Genomic DNA, 22,719 nt, shown 5'->3' with positions numbered 1-22,719 from the left:
GCTTAGAACCAAGTCTGGGTATAATCTCGCCGGTATGTGCGGTGTTGCGAAAGCGTTCTGGGAACTAAATCTGTGGAACATGGTTGAATTCGAATCTGAATTCCTTTAATCCGCTATTGGAGCTGGGCTCAATATCAAAGATTGTAGTAGAATCCAAAAATAGAACCCCAAATCGGTGGATCCTCAAATATAGGAAAGAATATTTACAATAGATGTAGCTAGAAGTGACGGGTAGCGCTATGGCAGGGTAAGCTATAAGCTTGTTTGAATTCTTTGATGTTTGCGGCTTGATGCACATACCAGACCGTGCCGCAATGGTGCATCAAGTGCATCGATACCTTTACTGCATATCGTGCCTGAAAAGGCTGGGCCACGTAGGATATTTGTACGACTGGTGGGTCACCAGTAATCCCGCCTTCTTAGGTCATCACTTCATCGATCCGTAGATATCGACATCGTCCACCGCAGAGAAGAATCCCCGCTTAAGAAGAAAAGAGGCAGTATGGCGACCAACCGAGACTGGGCGGCGAAGTATGATATCAACCCTTCCTCTGCAGCCGACGCAACGCAAAGGCCGCAGTCAGGCTCAGGGCACGAGACAAATATCAACTCCTTACGGTTGGTCTCGTACCCACGGTCAACGTTGTGGTTACTAAACAATCCCATTTAGAAGGCTAAGCTATGATGCCTACACGGTCGGCTGGACCGCAGTACTCAACACCGAACTCGAGACATCGAGATTATTACTAGATGAAGAACACGAATTACTCCCGTCGGGCGAGAAGGATAGTAATAACTACATCCTCGGTCGGATGGGAATGCATAATGTTGCGATTGCTTTTCCTGGATCGGGGGCGGATACTTATGCGGCGGAGATGATGGAGAATATGCTTCGTACTTTTCGGAATATTCGGTTTGGATTATTGGTAGGAGTTGGTGGTGGCGCTCCAGGTTTGCCGAATCTTGAAGATCCGAGTAAAGATATTCGGTTGGGTGATGTTGTGGTTGGTGATCCCAGTGGGATTCATCGTGAGTGTCCCTTTCTATACGTAGGACTAGCCATGCTTCAGCTTTTATGTAGAGCTTCTAAGATAGCTTTCTAACGATTCGTAGGTTTGGCAGCCATATGCGGCAGTTGCAGCGGCAGCATACGCGAAGGATCTCTTGAGGGTGGCTAAGCCAAACGAAGTTGCGGCTCTCCCTACGGTAGTAGATATCTTTACCACCGCCTCAAAACCAAGCTTGGAAGACCAAGTCGCAGAATTGGAGCTGCAACTGAAGCAACTCCGCTCGGAGCTATCAGAATTAGCCAACAAACCAGCCCCGGAGCCACCAAAAGAGATCCAATTTGAATCTGGGAAGTGGATGTCCGTGTATGAGCCTCCGAAAGTACTAGAGCATCGAATCACATTTACGAAGAAGTATACATCGGTCCCGGTGGTTATAGCCAGTATCTCCTCTGGAGATTTGGATAAGGCTGGAAACTTTCGGTTGAACGTCGAAGTAAAATCTGTGGATTTGGAGGGGTTTGAGTTAAAGGTGATGACTTGGGGCGATACTAAGGTTTACAGTGTTGGAGTACAATGGGCTGCTTTTGGGAACTGATATCTACCAATAACGATAGATATGCGTATCTTCATGTAGAATAGAGACGGTTATGCAGTGTAGAGCGTATATGGCTCTGAATTCCATCAAACATATCATTTTAAATGCTATATATATATATATTTTTTAAGTTGTATTGCAGGCGATGGAGAATGCAGCTGCCTTCCAAGGTAGTCGCAGCACCCGAACATTGGATATCTTGGTCCTGGCTCTTAGCCGACCGGCATTTCAGTAGAAAAGTTCCCTCAAATAAGAACATTCTACGTAAATTGTAGTCTCGATCCGAGTCCCGATCTTCTCGATCCAGGCAAGAAATCGAGGCTGCCTCAAAGGAACTCTCGTATGGTAGGATTATCCATGCATGCAGGATCCCGATCCATGTTGACTGCCGTAACTTCTGGAAGCAAGTCTTTGTGTTCGAAGCTCGCTTCACCTTGTCGTCTTATCCTTGTGCTACCTGCCGGATTGACTAGTGACTCACTTATCCCCGTCCGGCATGCATATACATTTCCCCAAGCTTACGTCTACATGCGTACTTCAACTTCGCATTGTCGTTCTTTGAGAGTCTCAAGGCTAGATATCTAAAGCGAACTGGGATATGAACCCCCAGAGGCTGTCGGTTAGTAGTCGGTTCGGTTTGCACACCACCTCATTTCACCACTGTCCTATCAACGGCCGTTTGAGAGTATTTGCAATGAAGCCAATTGTATCGGCGGGAGCAGGGCCCACAACTGATATCGCGTGACTGGCCACCATAGTTCATGCACCCTTTCGCGTCGATGAGCAATCTGTTGGGTAACCCGTTCGCGGAGGTAACACCGATAATTGTTACAAAGAATTGCGGTCGGACAGGACAATCATGCCTGTTCAGTATTTTTTGACATGTTTTCCCGAACCCACTAACGATATCTTTTCTGTGAGGTAAAGAAATTTTGGGATGATATCGAGATCATGATAACTCGCAAATCGTGCTTGTGCTTGTATTTAATCGTTAGCTTTGTTAGTAGACAGTTTTCTGTCAATATGTTTCAGCACACCATCTTCGATTTTGTGAAACACATTTGAGAGCGCGTGGGCTGTGATATCTGCACCGAAAACAAGAATTTTCCCAGGCCGCTTTTCCACCAGGGACTCCTCTTAAAATGGTGTCTAACTCCCCTAGTTAACCCGGATCTAGGGCATTAGCTTAGCGTAACCAACCCTTTTGATATCACCACTTGCATCGATATAACTTCTTCAGTTGTCAATTCCGAAGTTTAAAAAAAGTTGAATCCAACACAGTCATCAACACAACCCCTCTTGTCCCCCGCTAGCTCTTCTTTCGCGCGCTTGGCACTGGCCCGAAGGTGAACTGGCTTTGGAAGTTCAGGCAACATAACTGGCATTTTAAACCCCAGAGCCTCGCAGCACTGGGGGCTGTTTCCTTCTTTTCAGTCCCTATTTTTTCTTGCTCGTGGCTTAAAAATAGCTCTCTTCAAGCCGATCTTGCGGCCATATCTTTTTTCGATACTTCGGATTATTTTCGATCCTCCTTTCTTTGCTTTAGGTGAGCTCGTTGAGCTGAGGCGACGGCGGGTTATTTGTTGTTTGATTATTTTCGGCAGCAATAATTATTGCTTGCGAGTCTTATTCTAACAATCCAATCGGATTAAATTTCGTGGTTTTAATCACACACCTCTGATAAAATGGCTGACCGTGGACGTGGTGGTCGTGGTGGTCGTGGTGGTCGTGGCGGTGGTCAAGGTGGACGTGGTGGAGGAGGCGGAGGTGGAGGCGGTGGTGGAGCGGCTTTCGGCGGGTTCCCACGAGGAGGAGGGAGGGGTGATAGAGGAGGAGGAGGCGGTAGAGGAGATAGAGGGAGGGGAGGCTTTGCCCCACGTGGTAGAGGGGGCGGCGGTGCGGGAGGTCCATCCCAGGAGGATTTCCACTTATTCAAACCTTCTGGAGGACCCACGGGTGTTGACCGAAATATCCTTACTCACGAAGATTCGTTAATCGCTAGCTTCAAGGGACTTTCAGTTCAAGCGCCTCCAGATGACGTCGGGGATATCGAACCGGCCTACCCACCTCGTCCAGGATTTGGAACCACTGGCGATAAAGTCCTCGTTCGCGCCAATTTCTTCCCCATCGATATCAAGCCCCCAGGTGGTGGAAAGAACTTGATTGTGCACGTGTATGATATCAAGGTGACTCCGGATGAGCAAAAGAAGAAGGCGATTTTGAAGCGCGTTATTCAATTGTTCATCCAGACCCATCTTGCTAAGCATATAATTGCTACCGATTGGTCCAAGACTCTATTTTCTCCCAAAGCGCTCCCCGCAGCGGTTATTCCTGAAGGTGGTGTCAAGATCAAGCTCTACTTTGAGGATGAAAAGGGGCCTAGTGAAAAGAGCAAGGAATACACTGTCGAGATTAAACCGAGCAAGAACAGCCAGTTAGATATTGGGGATCTCTGGTCTTATGTCAGGGGTGAATCCGATCACAAGCACAAGGCCCTGAACGTCAAGTACTCACCTCCATTGATCCAGTGTCTCAATATCATCCTATCCATGTTCCCAAGTCAAAATCATGTTCAATTTGGGAGCAACAGCTACTTCGTTCTTCCACCCCAAGGTATCAAACACCCCATTGGCGGCGGTTTGGATGCCATCCAAGGTTTCTACTCGTCTGTTCGGCCTGGTTTTGATCGCATTCTCTGCAACATCAACGTCCGGACTGGTGCATTCTACCAGGATCGCCCTCTCCATGAGCTCATGTTCGCTTCCATGTATAGGGATCACGCAGAAAACAGAAAGCTCAGCGAGAGGGAAATAGACATGCTAAGTCGGTTCCTCAAGGGTGTCAAGGTCTCCCTTCACCATCTTCAGGGTGTTAGGAAGAAGACAGTGGAAAGTATTGGGCCTAAGAGCTCTGAGGAGGAGAAGTTTCACTGCGAAGAGTTTGGCGGCGGTCTCATCAGCGTGAAAGAGTATTTCGCAAAGAGTAAGCGCTCTAGTTCCGCCGTATTGATATCACGAAGACTTACTAATGATGGTTGTAATGTTTGATAGAATACAAGAAGAAGTTGGGCTTCCCACTCCTCCCGGTGGTTAATGCTGGGAACAAGGAGCGTCCTAACTGGCTGCCTGCTGAGCTGTGCACTGTTACTCCCGGGCAGCCCTTCAAGGGAACTCTTGATGGCGCCAATACTAGCTCTTTGATCACATTCGCTTGCAATCCTCCGACTAAGAATGCTAACATCATTACTTCGGCTGGGTTGAAGGCTCTCGGTCATTCCGCTGACACTAATAATCCAACACTGGTAAGTGATGAAGTTAAAGAATCCATATTTGATACACTTAAGTCGAGCGTCTGTGCCTTGCTAACTTGCCCAATTTGACTAGACTGGATTCGGTATCAAACTCGACCCGCATATGGTTATCATTCCCGCTCGTATCCTTCCGGCACCTCAAATCCAGTATTCTGGCAAGCCGTTGAACCCTTTCAATGCCTCTTGGAATCTTGCCCAGTCTAAGTTCGCAAGGTCTGGGGAAATCAAAGTTTGGGGTGCTTTGGGTATCACCGGTGGACCCCGAGACCGAGATGCCACGGCAGAGAATATCAAATTGGCCTTAGCATGCTTAACAGAGCAGTGCAAATTGACTGGGATCAAAGTCCCTCCTGCTCCTCCAAATATTCGTTTCAACGACGACCCAGCAAAAAATCTTCAGTATATCCAGGATACGTTCATCAAGGCTGCTTCTATGCAGCAGAAACCCCAAATCGTGTTTTGTTTCATTCCCACCAAGGACCAAAGAATGTACGAGTACATCAAACGTGGTGGCGATATTGTGGCTGGTGTTGCGACCGTTGTCGTCACTATGGACAAGGCGAATAAGAGGGGACAGCTTCGTGAACCTGCCAAGGCCGCTCAATACTTCGCCAACGTGGCTATGAAGATCAACTTGAAAGCTGGTGGCCGTAACCATATGTTGGCGGATAAACAGCTCGACCCACTTGTCGAGCCGAACAAGCCTCCTGCCATGTTGCTAGGTGCCGACGTCACTCACCCTTCACCAGGTTCCGCCAAGGGTACTCCATCTCTTGCAGCTGTTGTGGCATCTTGTGATAAGACCTTCGGCCAATTCCCAGCTTCAATCCGTCTCCAGACCTCCAAGAAAGAAATGATCGAAGGTTTGAAGCCAATGGTCGTCGAACGCTTGGAGGAGTACGCTCGTCACAACAAAGGAGCTGTTCCTGATAAGGTTCTTTTCTATCGAGACGGCGTTAGCGAGGGTCAGTATGATCAGGTGCTGGCCAACGAAGTCCCTGAAATCCTGAAGGCCTTTGAAGCTTATCGACCTGGGAAGCTGCCCAAGTTGACCGTCGTCATTGTTGGGAAACGCCACCATACTCGTTTCTACCCAGCCGAAGAAAACGCTGCGGATAAGAAGTATAACTGCAAGCCCGGAACAGTCGTTGATCGTTCAGTTACTGCTGTTTACGACTTCGACTTCTACCTCCAAGCACACTCCGGTCTTCAGGGTACCGTTCGTCCTGCTCATTACTATGTCATCCGGGATGATATTGGGTTCTCCGCTGACAAGTTGCAGAATTTGGTCAGTTCTCCTCCCTCCTTCTCTTCCTTTCTCCCTTAGTATATCTGTATTCTAACTCTCGTTCTAGACTCACAACCTCTGTTACCTCTTCGGTAGGGCCACTAAAGGTGTCTCTATTGTTCCTCCTGCCTACTACGCCGACTTGGCCTGCGATAGAGGTCGATTCTATATCCATCCTTTGTTGACCGGCTCTGAGCCTGGCTCGAGATTCTTTACTCCTGCGCAGAGCGAGAAGAAGGCGAAGGAGTATTTCCGTGATGGTATTCATAAGGACCTCAAGGGAAGCATGTGGTATATCTAACTACATAGTATCGGCAGGGGAAAAATTGCTTACCTATAAAAGGTTCCCTCCTATTTCTTGTGCTCCTTTTTCATGTTTGTTTTGCTCTCTATGTTTTCGTTTATAAAATGCTAGCCTTGTGATAAGTCCCTCCTTTATCCTGGCCTCGAGACTATCCTTTATCTGTATTTTTTGATATCCTTTTTTGCAATTCCCTCATGTAATTCGATATTGTGAGTTACTAGAATGTAGAATTGAGTTCTCTTTTCAATAGACTGCATCGTGATCATATAGCTGTTAAGCTCGGTGACTCGGTACTCGCGTATTTTAGCAGCCAATCTAGCATCGAGACGAACAATCGACTCGCCAGGATCAAGAGTACACCATAGAAGGTCCGAAATAAAAAGACCATCGGAGACTAATCTTCGGGTAGTTCCAGAGCTAAAGGCCAAGGGTCTCTGTGTACAGACCGGGTGGACTGGGCAGGTTCTAGATATGTTGACTATGTTGTTCCTGGAAGGGAACAGGTTGTCAAAGTGAAAGAGGCAAACTGGGAGATCGATAGTTGAAGCTATCGTGAATCCCTTTTGTATTGCTATTGAGGTTGTGTCGATCGATGATTCTTGTCGATGATCAATTATTTACATGAGGGTTGCTTGTTTTAATAGTGGGAAGCAGGATCACGTGACGTCATAAGGCCTGTTGGGGCGCAACAGACTAGACCCCGTAAAAAATACCACAAGCTTTGAAGATAGCTTGTGTTGTGACGATGCATGTTGAAGACGCTTCCTCTCGGTGTCATTGAAGATGTCGACCACCTTCTACTTTCTATCCATCTCCTGATTTCATACCTCCAACTACAACTATGCGTTACGCTCTATCTACAACAACATCAACATCAACCTTTCCAACCCCACCAATCCCTACCGTCTCTCGAATACGAATCGCTACTCCATCTAAACGACTCAATGGTTCCTCAAAACATGTCCTCCTCTGTCAAGTCAGGCGAGAATAGCGTTCCAGAGAAGTCAATTGCTAGCACGATCTCGACTTTCACTGATGTTGGTCCGGACAGCCCTGAGTCTCCTCAGGGATATACCCATCCAGCCTACTTCCATCCTGGTCCAGTCAAGATCGAGAAGCAATTGCACCTTCTCACACTTGATGCTGTCAAGCAATGGCAAAATGAAGTTAAAACTCCAACTTCGCCATTTACTGGACGTCCCAGTGATGATGAATCCTTCTGGCCTCCAGAGTTGGTTAATAAACACAACTCTCCATCTGCTGAGAAACATTCTCGTAAGTGAAAACGGCGTTGTTTCATCTCCTCGATGTACGAAATCCAGTCAGCTAAGTAAATCTATTATTCGTCCTGTAGGTGGCGTTGTTAGCAACAGGGATACCTTCACGGAGCCATCAATTTTAGGGTCTCCAACATCTGTTCAGCTTCCCATTTTTCAGCTCCCCGCTGTTAAAGCCCCCACTGTCAAAGTCACTGCTGGAGATGTTATCGGAGAACCAACCTGGCCACCTGGACCACCACCTAAGGTAACTCGCCAAAGATACAAACGAATGTGGAATTTCACCGATATTGACGAAACGGAGGAACGCACTTTGGTCCCTGAGAAGATCCTTTACAATCGTGAGATTGAGCTTTGGCGTTCGGATGTCATCCGCAACGGTGCTTGTAAGTGACTTAGTCTATGCTGTTAAAACAAATCTGAGGTCCGGAGTGCTAACATACTCGATGACAGCAATGGTCGGCATTCAGGACGGGCTTACTATCTTCTGTCGCAAGATGGAAGAGCCAAAGCCCAATGCCATCGTTTTGAACACCTTTGGTGCCTTCCTTGATAAGTCCATCGGTAAGAACTATTACTATATACTCGACCCAGAGCTACTATACTGACACGCCATTTAGCTCAATTGGCCGAAGCCAAGGAGTACTTCGAAGAGCACCATCACCATCTCTCTGAACGCGAGAATGACCTCCTGCGTGGCCAGCTCGCTAGCTACAAGCGCATGTTGGACCAACAAGACTCTCGTATCCGAGACTTGGAGAAGCAACTCAACTATAAACTCGACCTCCAACACGAAGAGTGAACACTTTTTGTCATGAATTTTTTGCCTTTGATTTCATTTCTACACTAACGAATACGGGTCTTTTACTACTAACTATGGGAATGTGAATTTTGCAATGGGTTCTCTTTTTGTTCTACTTCGATTATTCTTTCATCTGAGCTTTGAGGCATCGTGTACTTAACAAGCATTTAATGGCGCAATGGCGTCAAACGTGGTATCGTGGTGATCGTAGCACCTCGACTGAATGTTTACACAACTTTGAGTGTTCGGCTTACCACGTGACAATTGAAAATACATTATAATTGAATCATCGTCTCTTCAGCGTTAGTCGCCCGCCCTGCGATAGGGCAAGAGCCCCTCAGGACGAGCGGCAGTCTTCTTCAGAGCTCTTCTCTCCATCTATTCCATCCTTTGTCTGGCCTACACACCTAGCTACATTATCACCACAAGAACCACCAAAATCCCCTGTTCACTAGACAACATTTGATTATCCTCTATGATGACCCTTCAATCCTTCCAGGGGAAGAAGCCTCTCTCACAGGCCTTCTCATTCATGTCTCCCCCTTTCGCGGTCAATTAATTGGCGGAAGCGCAATCCAAAGCAAAGACGGCACTCACATTCCACCAGAAATCCATCTCCGAATCGCGGAAAAACAAAAACTCATAGACGTCAACGAATGGGTTTTCGTCGTTTGTGGTGAAATCTCCATCAGAAAAACAGATTCCGGTGGATCAGGAACAATCCTCACTTGCTACCAAGCCGTTCCCAAAGATGGGTGGAAATTCGGCTCATTTGATTCTTGCGAGGAGGTCGAAAAAGGCCAAAACTGGATTAACGCGCCGTTGAAACATCCTGATATCTGGGTTGTCGACAAGAACAAACAATACACGATCGAACTCCATTCAGCTAAATTCAACACCCAACCATGCGTTTACGATAACCCATCGGTCCTAGATATCATCGCAAAGATCGAACATGGAAAATGTGCTGCCTGCGAAGGACAAAGGTATATTTGCCCTGGGTGCCCTACTGGGGCACACTGGCTTGCAAGACAGTCCGATGCCTTCATTGAATGGAAGATACCCGGTGTGAGTATTCAAGCGCATCTTGGTCAGCTTAGTGATCGATTACAGGTGGTGTGTCCGTTGTGCATCGGGTTGGGAGAGATGTATGCGGATAAAAAGTGGCACAAGTTTTACGGTGGGAAGGAGTCGACGAGAGTGGGAAATCAGAGGGCTCAAAGGTGTAATCAGTGGTTCGAAGCTCTTGGGTATTAATTTCCGTTTTCCAATCCAGCAACCCGAAGAGAATGAGGAGGAGGATCATATGATTTGACGGAAGCATATCATTACGGACTGGATCGCGGGATTGGGTCTAAAACCTAGAAACAGGACCCAATAGCCGGAGCCTTGCAACCCAACTACTTTTACAATCTGAGACACGGGTGTTATAGATTTTCTTTTTCTGCTTTTATTATGCCCTTCAAAACGATTACACTGCGGGAAACATGGGTCTCATTTTTTCCTTTCCAAAGTTGTTAAGGATTACCACAACTTTATCGTTTCTCCTCATATCAATCACACTATCGTACCACCTGTGAAATAGAAATATTCTTAATATCAAAATAATTACAATTCACGCGTACTAGCATGATAGTAGCAGTGCGTATTCAATATAATCAGTGCGTATTCAATATAATCATAGGAGAGTAGGCGGTGTGAATGTGGCCATTATTGTTGGGGTATTGTTGGAATCCGTAGACTTAGTGTCGCGAATTCGGAACAGGGAATATCGGTCGGCAGCTTCAGCTGAAAGCAACAGTAAGAACCTCTACTATGTCCTTCTAAGTGATTTTCGAGTCTAAGTGTCCTAAATTCAATTTTTAATTAATTTCTTAGTAAAAACCGGGCGGCGGCGCTAGAGCAGCCCTTTACGAAGATCCGTCCTAAGGCAAGCATCTGTGAAGCAACTGCCTATCTTCGTGTTGCAGCCGTAAAATGCAACAAGTCGGTGAATGCAACTTTTTCCTTTGATTCAATTCAAATCCGGCTAGCTTTCAGATAGGAGATACTGCGCGCGAATTACAGCGGCAGCTGAGGGGTAGATTATATATCACGGCAATTGTGGAAATACCTGCACGGTGGCGATCGCAGGCATTGCTCTTCACATTGCTTAACCGACGCATATTGTGGTTGCATTGATTCTAATGATACCTTAACTCCGCGATAACCTAGCAGCCAGATATCAAGCCAGCACGTATCGACACGTCCAGACTACTAAGAAGATGGAGCTCACCGCCCGCTAGAGATATCATTGGTCTACTTCGAATGCTTCATCCTTGAAGACGGTCTGCATCTAAACTTGGAAGGCCTTTCGAGGTCTTGGCGTCCACTGCCACACTCTAGTATCTTATGGCTTTTAGGGCTGCCGAGACTGCTGATGACGAGTCCAATACACCGCGGACTTAAGCATAGACGCCGTTCCAAACTCAATTGCTGTTACCAATTCAATTCGCTCATTGAATCAATGCAAAGTCGACTTCAGCCCTTCTGTAACTCTTTAACTCCTTCTGATGCCTTTCGCTAAGCCTAAACACCGATGTTTCTATATGCTTGCGCCACTATCAACCTGTATTTTGCCAGAAACGAATGCCGCAAGGCGATTCGGTTGGGAACGGAGAAATTTAAGTTTGCATAAAGCCTGCGGCCAGGACCAAACATTTTTAGTGATTTCAGGAGGGTCTCGTATCCGAAAATGGTGCTCATCCCTGCCACTACCCCGCACTGACGCAAGACACATTGAATACCCCTCACCGACTGCGTAGCTCCCAGCAAGGCGATCCAAAAACTAATTGATAGGAGCAAGAAGATTCTGAAGCCTCCTCGCTTGAATGCATTCTTTTTGTTACTAAATCTGCCATGATATCTAATTTAACCCCCGCGATTGGGAAATAGCTTGGCACGCACATGCGTATACTCCCCACCCGGATCTAAATACTTGAATGAAGAGAGCCATTGCTGGTCTGATGAGCAACCAACCTGTATTGGCCCCGTTGTTTTTCGGACAGCTCAACACGGATCCTCGCCGAGGTGCTTACGGCTTTTAGCTTAGTTTATGTGAGGGCGGTGCGGGTTCAACATGTGTCTGTAAGGGTAAAATGTACCATTGAGGGCTGTTCCCATTGTTCGCGGGAAGAGCTGAATATCGGGTATGTTAACTATTTCGAATTTTCCTACGAGGGGCCATGCATGTATCCCTCCTAGTTTGCCCTCCGTCGACCGGGCTGGCGAATCAGGACGTGCCTGCAGCATCATGCGCCATACGTCAGTGAACACTGGAATGTTGAAATTGGTATTAGCTAGTAGCTAGCTAGCTGGTGTGCTAGCTACGATTCTAGAACCCCGCACGCACGACGTCAAAAGCTATAAAGGGGTCCGTGTTCGCCCGCTGATTTCGTTTTTGATTCGTATCTGCTCTACATCACCCTTTGCATTCTTCAATCATCCAACACCTTTCAAATCAAACTTACATTACATAACTTTCAAAATGGTTCACGCAGGCGGAATCTACGTTCTCAAAAACCAGAACACTGACACTGTTCTCGACGAGAACCAGGGCAACAACTGGGTCCGTGCCTGGGGCGGTAACGGTGGAGACAACCAGAAGGTCCGTAATTGCTCAATTAAGGCTCCTGATTCTTTTTTTTTTTTAAACCACTAACACTTGATAGTGGGAGCTCAACCGTGATGGTCCCGGCCACAGATGGTGGTTGCGAAACGTTGCCACCGGAAGATACCTTGCTCCAGAGAACGAGGATCTTGGTGCCGCTTTGAGGACCAACGACGCGCCATTCCTCTGGCACATCTCCGATGACGAGGGTGGCCACCGGTATGTTCCAATCGATAGATATTTAGCCTTATAACGTCGTCTAACATAGCTTGCTAGTCTCCAAATCCACCACGATCTTGACCTCCACATCGATGTCAAGGATGCCAGCCGTGATGATGACACCGTTGTCCTCCTCTGGGAGCGAAAGGGCAACAACCAAGTCTGGATCCTCGAGGAGGGTAAGTCTTTCATATTTCCACTTTTAGTCACTAGTTCTAATATCATCTGTTATAGCTTAAATGAGTCCACTCGCCGCCGGAATCGGAACTTGTATATGGGGGTTTAAGGAGTCTACCTTGTCAAACCGACTATTTGGACCTCATCTACAGTTTGTCGATATACGATATATATAGCTACGTTAGTTTAATAAATCCTACATATGAACAGCAAATCGTTCACAGTAAAATATTAAAATGTCGTAGAAATTGTAAGAATGGTCCGTGCTCCACGGAACAAAAAATGGCGCAATGCATTGCATGAATATGGCGAATTATACCCTAAGGAACTCATGGCAATTCAAGGCATCGTGATGCTAGCTGAACTATAGTACTAGTCGACTGAGGCAGCCGATTCGGCGTCAGTGCCTGCTTTGCACCAACACAATTTGGTTACGAGACTGTAGGAAGATATCCTGCAGAACCTGATATTGCGTATCTGACCCGACATTGTCGTCATTTAGTGTGTGGAAGTAGCGAAATAATATCACTGATGATGCCATCCAACTTAAATCCCTCGTCATATACCCAATGACACGCCACCTAGAGGCCTTATCATAGAATATTTGTTGGCGCCGAATGCAAATATGGTCCTAAATTCTTGAGAATAAAATTGTAAGGTCAAAATGGGTAACTTGAAGTCCAGCCCAACAAGATTGTGGTCGTTTCGCTGTTCGATATACATCCCTAAATGTATGCCGGAGTCAAACCGTCTCTAAACTTGTAAAGGCCATTTCTGTAAATTGGTTTAAAAAGATCCCGGCGAAAAGATGTTTTAGCTCGGGAGAAGGGCTCGGACCTTGGCATGATCTATTTGCCACCCTTTAACGTTGACGTAACCATTTTCTACTCTGGCTCTAGTACTAGGAATAGTTCTAGTAGGTTAGAGGTTCGCGAGCCTAAATACTCTAACGAATTCGCGAAGTAAATGCTTGTATACAGGTAGTAGAACTTTATGGGTATATGGAGAAGTAAACCAAAAAGGAGGCTAAACTATTGAGGATGTTATAGTTAGACATTCGACTGCCAGCTGAGTGAGTCTATGGTATGGAATAGAGAGGCGGCCAAGGCAACGATGCCCCTCTGACATTAACACGCGCGACTGGGCCAGCTGGAACATCGATATCTCGAGCTCACGTGAAAACGTATTATAACAAAGCATTTTGAGCTGCTTCCGAGCAATTAGCCTATAATTGCTAACCGAACGAATCGAATGGGCTTCGCTTCAAAGCGGCCCATCCACTCTGCCAAGTTAGACCATGGTCTAGACCCAAATGGTGGATCATGCACAACATTCCAGCCGTATCAGTGGTTCGTCCGATTTTGGCAGCATAGAACCAAAAAGAAGAAGACCGACGGATCCGGTTAGAGCGTGCCTTGTGCCGAGATAGTCAGGCAGGAGGAGGCAATGCAAACGGAGAGGGGGATAAGTATTCTTACTATCAGGAAATGGCCATATGAAGATGCCAACGATAACGAACTACGGTCAGGATACTTAACGATCGAGGGGTATTCGGATTCATAGATGTAGTCGATGCCATTTATCCCAACCAAGATGCAACATGCCGCTCATACTTGGGATGCATCGATGCCTCTGATGAGATTTAGATCTTGACGTCATGCTTAAATTAGAATACTTTCGCTCTTTTGGAGGTGGCTTCAAGCCAAATTGAATTTTTGTACATTTGCAACGGATTCAATTCTGCTACGTAGGGAAGAAGATATAACCTCAGGGGGGTTGGTCATGCCAGTTGATGAATTCGAAGTTGGCCCCTAGCATCCGCGCCACGTCTCCTATAATAGAAAGCTGGATTCTAGAACTGAAATTTTGTATTTATAACTTCAACACGAGTCGGAGCTCCGTAAGTTGAAAGCCATAATTTCTCCTGAAGGTATATCTTTTGATTGTGTATCGATTGAATGCAATTGCAAAGCTGGCAGAGTTAGTAGCTGAAGCTGTTGGTATGAAATGTGACAGCACCAAATTTCCAATAGTACAATATATGCGATACCTCAGTGGTTCTTAACGTTCTGATAGAAAGGAGTAGGGTTTGTATTGGAATTATTGCAATACTGTGGCTTCCGGGTATATATTCAATCTTTGGTTTGACTTCGAGGGCCATAAGCGTCGATTTTACGATGGCCGTGCCTCCAGGCGACAAAATACATCTTCTCCTACTATCCTTGGTCCTATTCCTATCCTTGTTCGACATAACCTTGTTTATCCCACACAAGGAAGTCACTCCTGCAAGATTCCATGATACATCGATCATTAAGAAGTGGAAAACAAGCACAAGTATTTCGATCGGACAGAGGTGCAGATTCACTCAAAGTTCGACAGTAACATCGGCAGACCCGGAACTTTACAAGGGATATCCAATACCAACAGCGCTCCAGCATATCCTTACTCCCAAAATATGCGAAAAATGCCCTGATCAAACGGTCACAAACTTCAGAGATCCCGTCACACCTCACCCTGAGCTATGGGTTTATGGACGAATAACTATCTTCCAATGGAGGGTGATTGAGTTTTGGGAGCAGGCCTTTCAGAATTCCCAACCTGCTGTTTACCGTGTATCCCAACATGGAAAGCCTGGAAAACAGGCATCCTATATCATCGGAATCGCTCTACACACTAATTCAAAGATCACTCTGGGAACATCGGTGACTTATAACATGGCGAGCTTTGTTCCTCATCCGACAAAGGTCACGATTCATAACCCGGAAGGCGGATATCAATCAACGATTCATGTCGCACGAGCCCCCACGGCAATACCATATATGTGCACAACTAGATTTCAGACGGCTGTTTATGTAACGATTACTCAAACTGTCCAACTTACAGACATAAGTATAATTACGGACGGATCGGGTTCCCTAATAAAGGCGAGTTCTGTACTGCCTCTACCCTCCCCAACAACAATAAAGTGTGCTACAACCTGGATGCATACCAACGAACAAGGGTCTACCTTAACTCTAACACTCGAAACCTCAATTACTGTTCTTATAACAGTCCCTGGATGTACTCAGGCAGGTCAGCCAACACCATGCACTTCATCGACATTGACGGGAGCACAGGAGAGTTCCGTCGATTTAAGTCCAGATTGGCCGCTTTCAGCGGGGATTCAGCCTAGTATGGGACCGCAGCTTTCATTCAGCGTACCCAGTGAACCCCCTTCTGGGCCCGGTTCGTCCGAAGCGTGGCAAACAACCCTGAGCTCTACATCTATCTCAGATGTACCGGGTATTTCTCCGTTGCCAATGCTGGAGCCGACTGTGTCTACCACTGCATCATCCAATTCAGAATCTCTTCCTTCTATAACTTCGGCGTCAACATCATGGTACGAGATGGTGACGCAGACAATATATTCTGGAAGCGCCTCTCGAACCTCCATGACGATCGGAGATGATGGAAATCCCACCGCAATTATTGTGCTACCGACGGGCCTGGGAGGAATCCGATTTACGACAATATTATCTGGCTCTGCTACCTCAGAAACGATCGCAGTTGGTCTAGATGGCGCGATTACTGTGATCGAGATACTACCGACTAGGACCTTGCAAGTCGAGAGTAACATCGCAGACTCGACGGTGCTTAGTCCTGTGTTTAGCGTTGAACTAGGAAGTCAAAGCTCTAATGGACCTTCAAAACTTTATGAGTGATCAAAGATCTATGATATTTTCCCGCGACAAATTTTCCAAGCGTATATTACCCAAGTACTCCTTATTTTCTTTAAAGAATACAAAGTTTATACTACACCGGCGAACTGCGTAGCTGTCTTAGTTTCTCTTTCGTCCGATATATATATATTCAAAATGGTTCTATAAACTGATCGGTTGGCATTCCGTGTATAATGTTTCACAATAATTTGGGGTATTTTTTCAAAAATATCGACGCATCAGGATTCGGTATCTAACTACAAAACCATTCCTGTGGCATAGTGGGTTTTTCTAGTCGATTTGTCAGCACCCATGGTCATTTGCGCCCTATACTATATAATGTCTGCGAATAATGTTCAAATTCGACAACTACAATTACAGGATCGAGCAGGATATGGGTATTACTGGAAATCTAGAACAGAAATATGACAGGTGAAGTTTTCCCTCCCAGATCTCCGGAAATTGATATTTCTACCTATGCAGAAACCGAGGAAGCTGCCCACTGAAGCGATATTCTATACTGTGGTAAAGATTATTTGAAAGTATGGGACCATCATGGATTCCTATATCTCTGCATACTAATGTAGGTGCATAAGATCTCAAGAGTGACGGGAGCGGGCGGTGGACTCTAAGGGGGATAACCTCTACCTAGCAAGTAGCATCGCTACAATTAATGTTGATTTCTCAGCGGAGCGATTTTGCAACTCCCTTGAAACGAAGCTTCCTCTATGAGCTGGAAATGCTAGTGGGATACTACCATAGTGGAACTTTTACGATGATATAAAACAAACAAGAGAAATACGTATGGTATTGATGTTAGAACAAAAAAAAATAAAATTAAGATACAGTTCAAGCATGGTGTTGTAGGAGGAAACTAGCAAACGCATCGACCAGATCATTCATGCCCTCGATTTTGAGGATTTGGGGCGTCTGGGTGGGGATTTCTTCTTCCTCCCACCACCATCAACTTCCTCCCCATTCCCCTTATTCTTCTTCTTTTTGTTCTTCTTCCCTCAGGTACCTCTGATGGCAACGTCGATAGTAATGCCACCCGGATCCTCCTTGGGCATCTCGGTGCCCTCCTCCCCTTCCTTGGAAGCCTCAATACGCCGAGCGTTGTATTAGGCAAATCGTTCTTGGCAGAGGGCCTTAAATTCCGGTGCCAACGTTCCGAGGAACTCAGCATCCTCGGCCGCGACCTTCAGAGCAGCAATGGCATCTTCGCCAGCCATCTCGGCGGCGGCAGAACTTCGAAGAAAAGTCAGGATGATATCACGGACCCAAGAGATCCAGTAATATTTCTCGTAAACGTCGTCGAAGAAGACTCTTCTGACTTGACAGAAGACGTCATCGGCCGTTGGCATCTTGTCTCGACAGTAGAGGTGGACGAAGACAAGTAAGTCGTTGCGATTGAGGTTGAGGAAGTCCTCTCGCTTCCATTTGGTGAAGATTCCAATGTCTGTGACGATTTGGAAGAGTTGGGGACCGACGATGAGTTTGTCTTTGGTTGGTTGGGTGTCGTTGCTTGGCCCGGTGGGTTCTGGAGCAATGGTTTCGGGGACGATGGTCCTCGAACCGACCATCTCTGCAGCGATGGTTTTTAGAAGATCAGTGACAGGGTCTTCGATGACTGGTTTGACCTTTGGTCCGATGGCCGGGACAGCAGTTTGGGTAGTGTCTGGCCCTCTCGGAGTTTCTGGGACAGGGGCGGATGGCATAGATGGTTGCTCGCCAGATCCCGCACCAATTTTTGCCTGCCGATGACGAGCCTGTTTAGCTGACCTCTTCTTTCCCATCTCGGCGTCTTGCTCAGATTGGGATTGGCATTGAGTGGTTTCGTGTGGTAGAAGAGATTCGGGGGGTAAAAGGTTAGAGAGCCTTTCTCTCAGCCAAGCAGTATTAGCATTGAGAGTTCCTGAGATGATGTTTGAGTCTTCGTTAGTGATGATGGGGATATGTTGAGGTTGAGGTTGAGGAGGTGAGGTTGGAGATGTAGCTGCCTCTTTTGTCGTATTAAGCAATGGCAACTCCGCGACATCATTGACACTCAACATCCCTTTGTATATATATCAATGAGTGTTAGCTACACGCGTTCGGGTACATTCAAACGACAACTACCCAATTCTAGTCTGCAATCGACGACCCTCATTATCGTCACCACCATCGTTACTATCCTTCTCGATATCAGGTCCAACATCAACAAAGTCGAACTCTTCCTTGAAAACACTCCTTCGGACGGGTCTTTGAGCGTTAGGATTATGAAATCCCAATGCCGCCCTTCTGCGGCGCGACAAGAAACTCGTAAGCTCCTATCGTTCGAGAAAAGATCATTAGTACTGACAGCCAAGATCTATAGAAAATTTCCATGATATTTCTGCTCCTAGGTCCCTAAATCAAGCGACGAACACTGTTCAGAGAAGGGGGTATACCATGTTCCTCCTAAGAGCCCTTATGAGGGCTTCGACTCTTCCTACAGCATTCATTTTGATTGTTAGTCTTGTGATTATTTGATTGTATGGTCGTTATTCTACAATATCCAGGGAGATTCGTAGATATGACAACCAGAGATTGGTGAAGCGAGAGGAAGATTCTTTGATGAAGGAGGAAAAGAAGATGAGCTGGGATAAGAGCACACCGGCGTTCTAACCATCAGGGACAGCTTTTATACACGGTCTTGAAACTCAGACGCTTCTAGTCTAGCAAACAGACAGTCTGGGCTTTGATGGAGGACGATACAACTTCAACAACACACGAGGACGCTATCACCCTCGGCATACATTCTACTGCTGTTATGGATTCTAGGAATCTATACCAAGTCGCAATGGTAACTAGGCACCTCCATAAGACAGTTCCCCATGGACAATGTGATATTTTTATCAAAAAACAGACATATTTTATCTCCTAAACCAAATGTTACTGCGGATTGGGGCACAGCAAAACCTTGGATCGCCTATGATATGAGATCTGTGAGCCGGAGCTAGAAATTTTTTTAAACACCTTTGGTTTTCCTGCATTCAATGCTACCAGGTACCCAATTGTGGGATTTAGATACTCGAGCAATAGAAGAACCTATGGAAATAACATTTTAAGAACAAGCAAATGCTAACAAAGGCGGAAACATGCCAAACTAAATGCGTCTGATATGTTTTTAAGTTGGATTGTGGAAAAGATTTATCAAACTAGATTGTCGATTACCCGTCTGCGCAAGTGCTTGTGCGTTACTGTTGTGAGGTAGTGATATGGTCTCTAGGAGACTACCAGCTATCTAGCTGGCCCACCAGCTATACATAGGTAAATGGACGGTATAGAGCGGTGGGCGGTAGGCCCGCCTATAAGCCTGAGGGAACACAAGTGTCTATTGGAAGAAAGGCCTAAATAACAAGAGCTCGCGCTTGTGGATAAAACATAGAATACTGTAAACTGGTGAATGTTCGTCTGTATGTGTGTATGTATATGTCGTATGTAAGTAAGATGTCCCCCGACAGGACCCAGCATAGCAGATTACAATTTATAGACAAAACGAATGGGTGCGCCGTCGCCAAGCTGTGTTAAACAATAAAAAATACAACAAGTCAAGTCCACCCCTCCTATACCACCTTCACCACACTGTTATATGCTCTTATATGGAAACCTAGAATCAAAGAACATATTCATATTAGCCAAGGGTATATTGAATATAGATAGAAGAAGGGATATCAACTTACCAGCTCTATCAGCACTACTCAACGTACTCAAACAAAATACAAACGGCTGATTAGGCGTCGTATTCCACAGATACAACTGATACACATACGTCGAACTGCTAAGGGCAATATAGTAATTCCTACTCGCCGTTGTATTCGTAAACCCGCAATACAGCTTATCATCCGCAGCCGTAGGATCACCATAGCAGTAATTATTCGTAATAGAATACAACTGCCCCAGATTCGTGACGAAGTGGTCTCGGGGCTTAGGGAATTAATATTCGAGGTAATATCCGAAACTTGCACCGTCGGTGAGTTTATTGAGCTCTCGTCTGTGTTACCTGGCAATGTAGTGGTCTCTATCACAAACGAACATCCTTCCACCGGCTGGCTACTCGATTCTAAATTTGTTCCGGTATTCAGATTTGTGTCCGAAGTGTCTTGCATGCTTTCCGTTGTCGATTCAGCTGGGCTACTGGTCTTGAGAATTGAGATCATTTCCTGTTCGGATGTCGTGATGAGTTCGCTCAAGGGTGAAATTAACCCCGTTGTAGACGTTATTGCCATATTGCTAGATTGTGTGGTTTCCATAAGTCTAGTACTTTCGCCCCGGATTCTGTAGTATCCGTGCTCACAGATGACACGAAAGTTGTAGTACTTTCATTTTGCCCGTAAGAGCTTTCGTCTGAATCTTGTGATGAAGAAGTGCCACTAGACTCATTCACAGGACTCAATTCTATTGGTAAGCTGTTTTGTTCAACAGTCGTAATGCCGGAAGTGATAACAATAATTGACGACGTAGAATCGATATCGCTGGTACTAGAAGACTCCATCTCGTTGTCCGTAGTGGGAACCTCGCTCAGATTCCTTGATGTCAAAGATTCCGTGGCCAGAGAGGTCCCAGACAAGATAATTTCAGGGGACGTCGTACTTGAAACGGGAGAGATCTCACGATCCTAGCTTGTATTGTGATTAACTAGATTTATATATGCATGTAGGTACAAGAGACACATATTTGATTTCATACAAATCCCCCCTTGTCCCCAAACTTCAGTCTACAACCCGCCGGTTACCGAAGAAATCCCTCAAAAATTGGAATTCCAACTCCGTCTCCCCCCTCTCAACACCCCCCTTCACCCTTCGAACATTCTCCTCTTCATTTTTCATATCTAGACCGGGAAAAACGATCTAAACGGCACCGAATAGTTGTTTGTGATGTAGAAGCATGTAGGAGTCTGTATGTGGGCGAAAGTCGGAAGGTCTTGAGGCTGGACCAAGAATTGTATATGTGTGAGAGTTCGAAAGAGTGGTTTTTGAAAGTTCGCGAGGGAATGATCTGATAGTATTTTCTACCTTCGGCAATGGGATGTGGAAATGTATTTTTGGGAGTCTGTGAGGGGTCCGTCTGGCGGTCCTGCGCTCACGGGATGCGAAAGTGGTTCGTCTTTTGGGAGTCTCTGAGGGGATATAGTCTCATTACCTCTCACACCTCGTTTCATCGCTTCTTCCATCTCTATCCCCGCCGCCTTACGGTCTCTTCAACCTGCACTTATGACATATGAATATGAAATTTGTCTAGTTCCGTATGCCAGCTTCCACGGAGTGGTCGTACTTTGGCTGGGCCTTTGGGAGCCTGTGAGGAAGAAAACTTGTGAAGTAGAGGTAGCCCGTCGGAGCTTTCTTAACTAGACTGATGGGATGTGAAAAAAATGGTTTTTTGGAAGTCCACGGAGGAATCGCTGATGGGTCTCCTTTCCCTAGGCCGATGGGATGTGAAAGCGAGTCTTGTCTGATGTCGTGCCCCCGACCCTCACGAAACAGCGGGCCTTGGAATTGGGATGCCTGCTGTGGTTGGGATGGGCTGGATTTCTCGCTGTCGTTCTGGGCTTGGGAGCTCCCGTCCCAGAGCTGTTCCTAATGGGCATTATGTTTTCGCAATCCGTGGAAGGTAGATGTTGAGGTTGGCTCCATTGTGGATATGGTGGTAGTGCATCGGGCCTTATGTTAGACTAGTCTTTCGTTCTTGTATCCGGGCCCCCGCCGCCAGGAAGTTCCCATCCTCCTCAGACGTTCGCGAGCTATTCTTGGTAGCATCCCAGCCACCGAGCGGATTCCGTTCCGCCTGACTTCTTCTCCAAGTTTTCTCGGGAACTCCTCCTCCTCTTCCTCCTCTCCACGAACTTCTGTACCCCAAGTTCGAACCCCCTTACCCCACCACTATATCCCTAGATTTGTTTTTGAGCTTCCTGAACTAACTGCACCCCCATCACTCTTAAAAATGCCACCTAACCAATCCATCATTGGGGTCCTTGCGGATGGTTCCCCTCCGGATATCTCCCCACACGTCTATCCTCCCCAAGCAGACTAAACACCTCCAGCCCGCCATGCGAACTACTGCACCCCTAGTTCGTAGCAAACTTATGCGCCCCCGGTTTACTAACTCCCTCCTGCCGCAGGCTTATGCACTCGCGAACTATGCACCCCCAGTTCGCAAAACATGAACGCCAGCGTGAACCTTAACTTGAGCAGGATCATCCCTAAATATTATCGGTCATATCATCAGAAGTTCTAGCTAACTCATGTGGCTCTTACTTACCACCGACGCCTCTAGACTAGTTCCGCCACCGTAAACCCCTTCCTCAGCTGGGATCCCGTAGGTCCTGTACCTATAGGGTGATTAACAAGAAGGTCAGATACCTCGCAGAGG

At 46.4% G+C, this 22,719-nt stretch overlaps 6 protein-coding genes across 8 annotated transcripts; 5 read left to right on the top strand and 1 right to left on the bottom strand.

The window, feature by feature from the left end:
• Nucleotides 1-502: 502 nt before the first annotated feature.
• DFL_003754 (uncharacterized protein) lies at nucleotides 503-1,605 on the top strand (the record flags this gene model as incomplete). Of its 3 annotated transcripts, none has more annotated exons than XM_067632738.1 (4): nucleotides 503-531; nucleotides 671-951; nucleotides 1,019-1,029; nucleotides 1,114-1,605. In XM_067632738.1, 4 exons carry the CDS (start codon nucleotides 503-505, stop codon nucleotides 1,603-1,605), a joined length of 813 nt encoding a protein of 270 aa, XP_067490977.1. The 3 variants fall into 3 exon arrangements, with proteins under 3 accessions (XP_067490977.1, XP_067490976.1, XP_067490975.1); XM_067632737.1 differs by having other exon boundaries at nucleotides 503-618; XM_067632736.1 differs by having other exon boundaries at nucleotides 671-1,049.
• Nucleotides 1,606-3,290: 1,685 nt separating this feature from the next.
• Nucleotides 3,291-6,504, top strand: DFL_003753 (uncharacterized protein; the record flags this gene model as incomplete). The annotated part of the gene is made up of 4 exons (XM_067632735.1): nucleotides 3,291-4,587; nucleotides 4,656-4,906; nucleotides 4,989-6,203; nucleotides 6,271-6,504. 4 exons carry the CDS (start codon nucleotides 3,291-3,293, stop codon nucleotides 6,502-6,504), a joined length of 2,997 nt encoding a protein of 998 aa, XP_067490974.1.
• A 752-nt stretch (nucleotides 6,505-7,256) lies between these two features.
• On the top strand, nucleotides 7,257-8,586 carry DFL_003752 (uncharacterized protein; the record flags this gene model as incomplete). Its single annotated transcript, XM_067632734.1, has 4 exons — nucleotides 7,257-7,782; nucleotides 7,862-8,170; nucleotides 8,238-8,348; nucleotides 8,405-8,586. The coding sequence occupies 4 exons, from the start codon at nucleotides 7,257-7,259 to the stop codon at nucleotides 8,584-8,586; spliced, it is 1,128 nt and encodes a 375-aa protein (XP_067490973.1).
• A 3,526-nt stretch (nucleotides 8,587-12,112) lies between these two features.
• DFL_003751 (uncharacterized protein) lies at nucleotides 12,113-12,693 on the top strand (the record flags this gene model as incomplete). Its single annotated transcript, XM_067632733.1, has 4 exons — nucleotides 12,113-12,232; nucleotides 12,297-12,454; nucleotides 12,512-12,633; nucleotides 12,689-12,693. 4 exons carry the CDS (start codon nucleotides 12,113-12,115, stop codon nucleotides 12,691-12,693), a joined length of 405 nt encoding a protein of 134 aa, XP_067490972.1.
• Nucleotides 12,694-14,808: 2,115 nt separating this feature from the next.
• On the top strand, nucleotides 14,809-16,332 carry DFL_003750 (uncharacterized protein; the record flags this gene model as incomplete). Its single annotated transcript, XM_067632732.1, has 1 exon — nucleotides 14,809-16,332. One exon carries the CDS (start codon nucleotides 14,809-14,811, stop codon nucleotides 16,330-16,332), a length of 1,524 nt encoding a protein of 507 aa, XP_067490971.1.
• A 1,118-nt stretch (nucleotides 16,333-17,450) lies between these two features.
• Nucleotides 17,451-18,812, bottom strand: DFL_003749 (uncharacterized protein; the record flags this gene model as incomplete). The annotated part of the gene is made up of 3 exons (XM_067632730.1): nucleotides 17,451-18,385; nucleotides 18,470-18,638; nucleotides 18,759-18,812. The coding sequence occupies 3 exons, from the start codon at nucleotides 18,810-18,812 to the stop codon at nucleotides 17,451-17,453; spliced, it is 1,158 nt and encodes a 385-aa protein (XP_067490970.1).
• Between the last annotated feature and the right edge of the window lie 3,907 nt (nucleotides 18,813-22,719).

The sequence above is a fragment of the Arthrobotrys flagrans genome (genome assembly GCF_004000055.1).
Source record: "Arthrobotrys flagrans strain CBS H-5679 chromosome Unknown unitig_0, whole genome shotgun sequence".
Lineage (NCBI taxonomy): Eukaryota > Fungi > Ascomycota > Orbiliomycetes > Orbiliales > Orbiliaceae > Arthrobotrys > Arthrobotrys flagrans.
Note: the sequence above shows the minus strand (reverse complement) of the source record. Positions and strands in the feature narration are given on the sequence as shown.